Source organism: Octopus bimaculoides, chromosome 2 (genome assembly GCF_001194135.2).
Source record: "Octopus bimaculoides isolate UCB-OBI-ISO-001 chromosome 2, ASM119413v2, whole genome shotgun sequence".
Taxonomy (NCBI): domain Eukaryota; kingdom Metazoa; phylum Mollusca; class Cephalopoda; order Octopoda; family Octopodidae; genus Octopus; species Octopus bimaculoides.
Window position 1 is genome coordinate 91,836,462 of NC_068982.1, and position 7,470 is coordinate 91,843,931.

The 7,470-nt window shown below is 40.9% G+C and overlaps 1 protein-coding gene across 1 annotated transcript in view; it reads left to right on the forward strand.

The window, feature by feature from the left end:
- LOC128247069 (uncharacterized) overlaps positions 1-6,513 on the forward strand; it is a 22,465-nt gene extending 15,952 nt beyond the window's left edge. Inside the window, exon 3 of the mRNA XM_052965860.1 lies at positions 6,107-6,513. Within this exon, the coding sequence (XP_052821820.1) occupies positions 6,107-6,294 (188 nt within the window). The 3' untranslated portion in view covers positions 6,295-6,513. The remainder of the gene's footprint in view (positions 1-6,106) is intronic.
- The last annotated feature ends 957 nt before the right edge of the window (positions 6,514-7,470 follow it).

Consider the following 7,470-nt stretch of genomic DNA (forward strand, 5'->3'; position numbering starts at 1 on the left):
ACACGTAAAAGCACCCACTACACTCTCTGAGTGGTTGGCGTTAGGAAGGGCATCCAGCTGTAGGAACTCTGCCAAATCAGACTGGAGCCTGGTGTTGCCATCCGGTTTCACCAGTCCTCAGTCAAATCGTCCAACCCATGCTAGCATGGAAAGCGGACGTTAAACGATGATGATGATGATGATGATGATATCTATGCCTTACATCTGTTTCTTTTATTTTTTATCTATTCTTTTATTTCTTATTTTATTTACTCATTTATATCATTTGTGTTGCCCAGTTATATTGTACATCATAATTTCATCATCTTATTATTATAGGAGATAGTATAGGGGATTAGTGGAGGGCAAGTATAGGGGATTAGTGGAGGGCAAGTATAGCAGATTAGTGGAGGGCAAGTATAGGGGATTAGTGGAGGGCAAGAGTGATGACATTCTCGGAAAGGTTCTGAGTGTCAGGAGGGTTCAACTGGCTGGTCTCTTTTGGAGGTGTTTCGGGCCGGGACCTATGGATAACTTCCAGAAATCCCTGGCCTGGCAGTGCTACTAAGGTCTTTGCTGGTTCGTGATAAGCTCTACAAGCACGGATTTGCAGTCAGACGGACTTGTCCGAGATGAATGCGGAGCTATGAAACCGTTTTGCATGCTCTCATACAGTGTTTATGCATTGCTGACTTGTGGAGCTTGGCCAAACAGTTATTGTCATGTGTAGGACGGATCTGGCTATCATTCAAGTTCATTGTAAAGGTCGTCCTGCCTCCTTCCTTTGACTGGGAAAGACAAGATTTTCTATCTGGTGGCTACGGCAAAAGAGGTTTTGTGGTAGACGCAATTCAAAGGGTTGAAGACAGGTACCTTCCTCTTTGGCCAAGGCCTCATTGACTTTTTAGGTTTCACTTGAAAAGGAAAGTGAGACTGGAAAGGGAGGTGTTGTCACCCAGTAAGTTTGTTGAAATGTGGGTGAATGTGGAAAGAATGGCCCATGTGCATGGGCCTCCTCTAAGTGTGCAGCTCCTTTTGTAGTGCTTTTGGGCCAGCTTGCTACACTCACTCACAGTATGTGAGACTCTTTCGTGTAATGAACAACACCTCCTGCATAACAGTGACACTTGATTACTATCACTACCTGATGTCAATGCAAGGAAACAGTAAAACAAGCTCGCGTATACGCACACATATAGGTATATATACATATATATGCTCACATATACATATAAATATGTGTATAAGCATATATATATATATATATATATGTATATATATATATGCATATTCATATGTACATACATGTATAGATGCAATCATACATACATACATACATACAATATTTCGTATGAGGTACTATATTTGATGTGAAGGCACATGGCTAGTGGTTAGAGCAGTGGACTCGCGGTTGTGGGATTATGAGTTCGAATCTCAGACCGGATGATGTGTGCGTTTATGAGTAAAACACCTAAGCTCCACACGGCTCCAGCAGAAGGTAATGGCGAACTTCTGCTGGCTCTTTTGCCACAACTTTCTTCTCACTCTTTCCTCCTGCATCTAGCAGCTCACCTGCGACAGACTAGCATCCCATCCAGGTGGGGAGCCTATACACCAATGAAACCAGAAAAAATGGCCCTTATGAGCCAAGCATGGCTCAAGAAAGAACAAACAACATTATATTTGATATATAGTATAACAATCTTAAAGTAAAGTTGAAAATTACAGAGATATTTGATATTTGTAGCCTTGTTGTCATTTTGAACTGTATAGATGAGAACAAAGGGCGCAACATACTGTTTGGTCAATGAATCCAACCCTAAATCTTTTGATTGTAAGCCCAACAGCCTAATCATAAGGCCACTCAATGTGGCCTTATGATTATGATTATGATTATCTTTCAATGTGGGCACACTGAAAGATAAGTCTGGTGAGATTGTTGAGATGCTTGAACGGAGACATGTACATTTGTGCTGCCTCCAAGAAGTAAGGTGGAGAGGAGGTGGAGAGTAAGGTGGAGAGCAATTAAGAGTATGAGGACAGGGAAAGCACCCGGCCCATCAGGAATCACTGCAGAGATGCTTAAAATATCTGGCGGTATCAGCTATAGCCTAGTCACCCGTATAGTTAACCAAGTGATACATGAAGGAGCCATACCCAATGACTGGTGTAGCAGCACCACAGTCAACTGTTACAAAGGTAACGGTGATGCTTTAGATACAAATAATTACAGAGGTATCAAGTTGTTGGATCAGGTAATGAAGGTCACAGAGAGGGTCATAGCCTAACTAATTAGGGAGAGAATCAGTCTAGATGAGATGTAGTTTGGGTTCATACCAGGGAAAAGCACCACTGATGCTATATTCCTGGTAAGACAGCTGCAAGAGAAATACCTAGCCAAAGATAAACCTCATGTCTGGCTTTCATTAACATGGAGAAAGCCTTTTGACACGGTTCCCCAATCCCTAATCTTGTGGTCAATGAGGAAACTAGGGATAGAAGAATAATTAGTGAGAGCTGTGCGAGCCATGTACAGGGATGCTGTCAGTAAGGTGCGGGCTGGCAGTAAGTACAGTGAAGAATTCCGGGTAGAGGTAGGGGTCCACCGAGGATCAGTCCTCAGCCCCCTCTTATTCATCAGTCTTCCAGACAATAACAGAGGAATTCAAGATAGGATGTCCCTAGGAGCTCCTCTATTCTGATGAACTTGCTCTAATTGCTGAGTCACTATCAGAACTAGAAGAATAGTTTCAGGTGTGGAAGCAAGGATTAGAATCGAAGGGCCTTAGAGTCAACCTAGCTAAAACCGAAGTCTTAATAAGTAGGAAGGTAGACAAACCACAAATCCCTTCAGGTAGATGGCCCAGCTCAATCTGTAGAAAAGTTGTAGGTAGAAACTCCATAAGACATACCCAGTGTAAGCTATGGACACATAAGAGGTGCAGCAATATCAAAGGAAGGCTAACTGGGAAGATAGTTTTTGTATGTGGCAAATGTTCAGGTGCTATAAACACTGAAAACGTGCAGAGAACAGCTTCTGTCACATTTCAGGGGGGAAAACTGCATGTAGTTGATAGCTTCCATTATCTAGTGTAGCTGCTAGAATAAGAATAGCCTGGGTAAAGTTCAGAGACCTCCTACCTCTGCTGGTGACAAAGGGTCTCTTGCTCAGGGTAAAAGGTAGACTGTATGACACATGTGTACAAACAGCCATGCTATATGGCAGTGAAACATGGGCCATGACTGCTGAGGACATGCGTAAGCTTGCAAGGAATGAAACCAGTATGCTCCGCTGGATGTGTAATGTCAGTGTGCATACACAACAGACTGTAAGCGCCCTGAGAGTAAAATTGGGTTTAAGAAGCATCAGATGTGGTGTGCAAGAGAGACGACTGCGCTGGTATGGTCATTGCTACGAATGAATAAGAACAGCTGTGTGAAAAAGTGTCACACCCTAGCAGTTGAGGGAACCGGTGGAAGAGGTAGACCCAGAAAGACCTGGGATGAGGTGATGAAGCACAACCATCGAACATTGGGCCCTTCCGAGACAATGACTAGTGACCGAGGCCTTTGGAGATATGCTGTGCTTGAGAAGAACCAACAAGCCAAGTGAGACCATAGCCCATGGCCTAAGCCAGTGGGTGTAACCAGCCCACTAAAAGCACATCCGAGCGTGATGGTTGCCAGGGCCACAGATTGGCTCCTATGCCAGTGGCATGTAAAAAGCATCATTCAAGCGTGATCTTTGCCAGCGTCACCTTACAGGCACATATGCTGGTTGCATGTGAAAAACAACATTCGAGTGTGATTGTTGCCAGTGCCCCGGACTGGCTCCCATGCAGGTAGCACGTAAAAAACACCTTTTGAGCGTGGTCGTTGCCAGAACTGCCTGACTGGCCCTCATGCCAGTGGCACATAAAAGCACCCACTACACTTTCAGAGTGTTGGTGTTAGGGAGGGCATCCAGCTGTAGAAACTTTGCCAGGTCAGATTGAGCCTGGTGCAGCCTCTGGCTCATCAGTCCTCAGTCAAACCGTCCAACCCATGCCAGCATGGAAAGTGGACATTAAACGATGATGACGACGATGATATATATATATATATATATATATATATATATATATATACACACACACACACACACATACATGTGTAGTAGAAGTGATTTACAATCATTATATGAGATGTTTTCATTTTAATTTGTCTAGGCTTAAATACCTGTAAAACGGCTCCTCAAGCCTTTTTCATTCTAGCGGTCACATGACCTTGTGATTAAGCGAACCTGTTGTTTGTATTGGTTGGCTTCCAGCTGTCCAATCGCGTTGGCGCGACAGTTTATTTTCCTTTACACAGGAAATTAATCACTAGCTTCTGGGAGCCTCCTATTCCCTATAAGAAGGACAGTTTTCGGCTGCTCTAGGTCTTTGGCACGTGCCATTGATCACATGCATATCATCTCCAGTAACGATGTTCTGATACCAGCCAGTCTCCGCTTTCAACTTTACCAGACGCCAGCTTACAATATTGCTGTATGAAGACCACAGACCAACACCTACCTCTGCATACCCCAGCAGTATGTCAACTACGTCTGCAACATCGGCAGACCAGCCTAACTACAAAGTTCTCTCACACATTTGTGTTGTAACCTGTTATCTTATTCTATTACATGTATGGCAACCAGTTCATTTCATCTCAAGTTGTATATACCTCATACCAACACTTTCTCATTCACTCACCACTTTGTTATAAGTGGTGACTCCGAGCAAAAACGTCTTTGTTATATATACACACCCACATCCACACCCATACCCACACACATAAGGGTGCATAAGATATTTGAGGACAGATTTATGTTTATAAAAAAAAACAGTTATGTAATAACAGATAGTAACTTTATTTATCAAAAAATGCTATGAGGATTAAAAAAAAAAACCTTTTCTATAACGTTATTCAATAAAGCCACCTTCAGCTTCAGTAACTGCTTCTATATGAGATCTAAATCAGCTACATGCTTGAGTCAAGTGGTTCTGGTTCATTAGCAACGTTCTACATGTAATAGTCCAATGGACTGAGATCTGGGGAATTAGGAGGCCAAATGTTAAGGGTTATGTGATCATGAAAATTTTCAGCCATCCATTCCTAGAGCCATGTATGATAGTGCAGAGTTTTACTGAAACATATATGGCCTTCCATTGCATAGACTGTCTATCCAGGGCTTAATTGTTTCCAGGACCTCAATGTAGGCAGCAAAGTTAACTCTAAGACCTTGTGGAAAGAAGGAGGCATCACATGTCCTTCATTGTTGACAACCCCTAAAACCATGACAGTTGCAGGAAATTTTCTATGCATAACACTTGGAACTTCAGCAGGGTCTGCACATAACCATCTGTCATTTTTTCTGTTAACTTTTTGATCTTGGTCGAAGTTTTTCTTGTTTGAGAGAAAACAAATGAAATCTTCTGCTGGATTTTTTCAGTTTGTTTAAAAGCCTTTTAGATCTGATATAGTGATTTTCTTTTGCTTTTTCTAATGTAAATTGACCTTTCCTCATCATATAAGACTTATATCTGATGTCTTCGTGGTCAACATTTCTGACTGTTCCTCTTGACACATGGAGATCTTTTGCAATTGACCTCATAGACTTTCTGGGATTGTAATCAATGGTCTGTTGAACTTGCAGAATAAATTCAAGTGTTCTAATGATTTCAGAGCATTTAGAATGCTTTTTATGCTTTGATACTGGTGATACATTTTCATCTTCAGTCTCTAACTACTTAGCAACTTTTAAAAATTGAGATATTTCTAAATTGCTATGCTCAGCCTTTATAACTACAATAACAGCATTGAGTAAGCTGAGGGTCTGCCATTATCATTTTCTGAAACAGATTATACAGAATTAACAAAATATGCAGCAATAACCAAGAAAAGGAATGTCCTCAAATGCTTTATGCACCCTGTACACACACACACACAGACACACACGCGCGTGTGCGCGCGCATACATACATGCACTAAAGTAGGCTGAAAAGTTTGTAGGCAAACTATGAAAGATTGATACCTGAACTGTGAAATCTTGTATGCATTAATTTCAACTCTACTTATTAATAACTGCATTGTTTCTTTCCAGGTAAACTGAACTCTCACTGTTCAAAGAAGACTTCAAAAGTAACTAGTAACAAATTCTCTTGGAAATGGACAAAATTTGGCATCATGGTATTATCAAGTACATGCAGAAAAAGGGTTTATCTTCCCAAAAACATTCATGCTGACGTCTGCGATGAGTTAACTTGGAAATTCCAAGCAACAAGTAATTAAGGTATACTTGGCTTGGCGATTAGCTAAGTTGAGTACTCCTCATTTAGTAATTATTACATCAGAGGATCAGCTGGTTAAGAAACATATGTAGCCTGGATTTTACCCATTCCACTCTGTCAGTATAGATGTTTTATTTTATTTGCATTCATAGCAGCTCTAATTGCTAACAATGAGCTATACAGAAACTTTCAGCGTATCAAATTTCCTTGCAACTTCGATATGAGGAAAAGTGTGTAACCTTCAATGCCAATAAATTCTTATTGTTCCTGATCGTACACTGTCCACTTTTTATTTTCTATACCTACTACAGACTGCTTGAAGTTTACAAACTTCATACACTTGGATCCTTGGATCTACCCTTATGTATATATACACAGACATGCAGGAAGTAAATAGACACCTTTAATTTTCAAAATCTTCTATTTAATATGCAAAGCGAACAATTGAAATGTAAGCGATTAATAGGACTACATACTTTAGTCTTTAGTTGACATTCCCTTTGCAGTTTTTAATTCAGAAACTTTTTGACATTAAACTGATGAGCTTTGTGATAGTCTCTTGTGGAATTTCTGCCCACTTTTCACGCAACATCGAAACAATTCATCTTTAGATTTAGGTTTCTGTTGAGTTTTTCGTATAACTCTATCTAGTATGCTCCAATGATTTTCAATTGGGTTCATGTCAGGAGATTGGCTCGGCCAAGGAAGCTTTGTGATCCCATTTTCAGTCAGCCATTGATGATTCCTTTTTGCTATGTGGCATGGAGCCCCATCTGCCATGAATAAAAACTCACTGGTGACAGCTCCCCATACCATTACAGAGATACCATCATGTTTCACAGGTGGTTGGAGTCATTTCAAATCAAATTCTTGATTGGGAAGCCTCCAGACCTGAATACATCCACTGTCTGAAAATAATGCAAATCTGGTTTCATCTGAGAAAATCACTCTATCCCAAAATAAACTGGATTTTTCTGACATATCCTTAGCCCATTTCTTTCTTTTCAAGATATTAATTGGTTGAAGGAGAGGTTTTCTTCTAGCTACTTGTCCATAATACCCAAGCTTATGCAGATATGTAACACAATGTCAGAAGCCTCTAAATGGGGTTCATTTTCCACAATTCTCTTCAAATGGTGAAGCTTTCTTTCCAAGGGCCCAGGTCAGCTAGGACAAG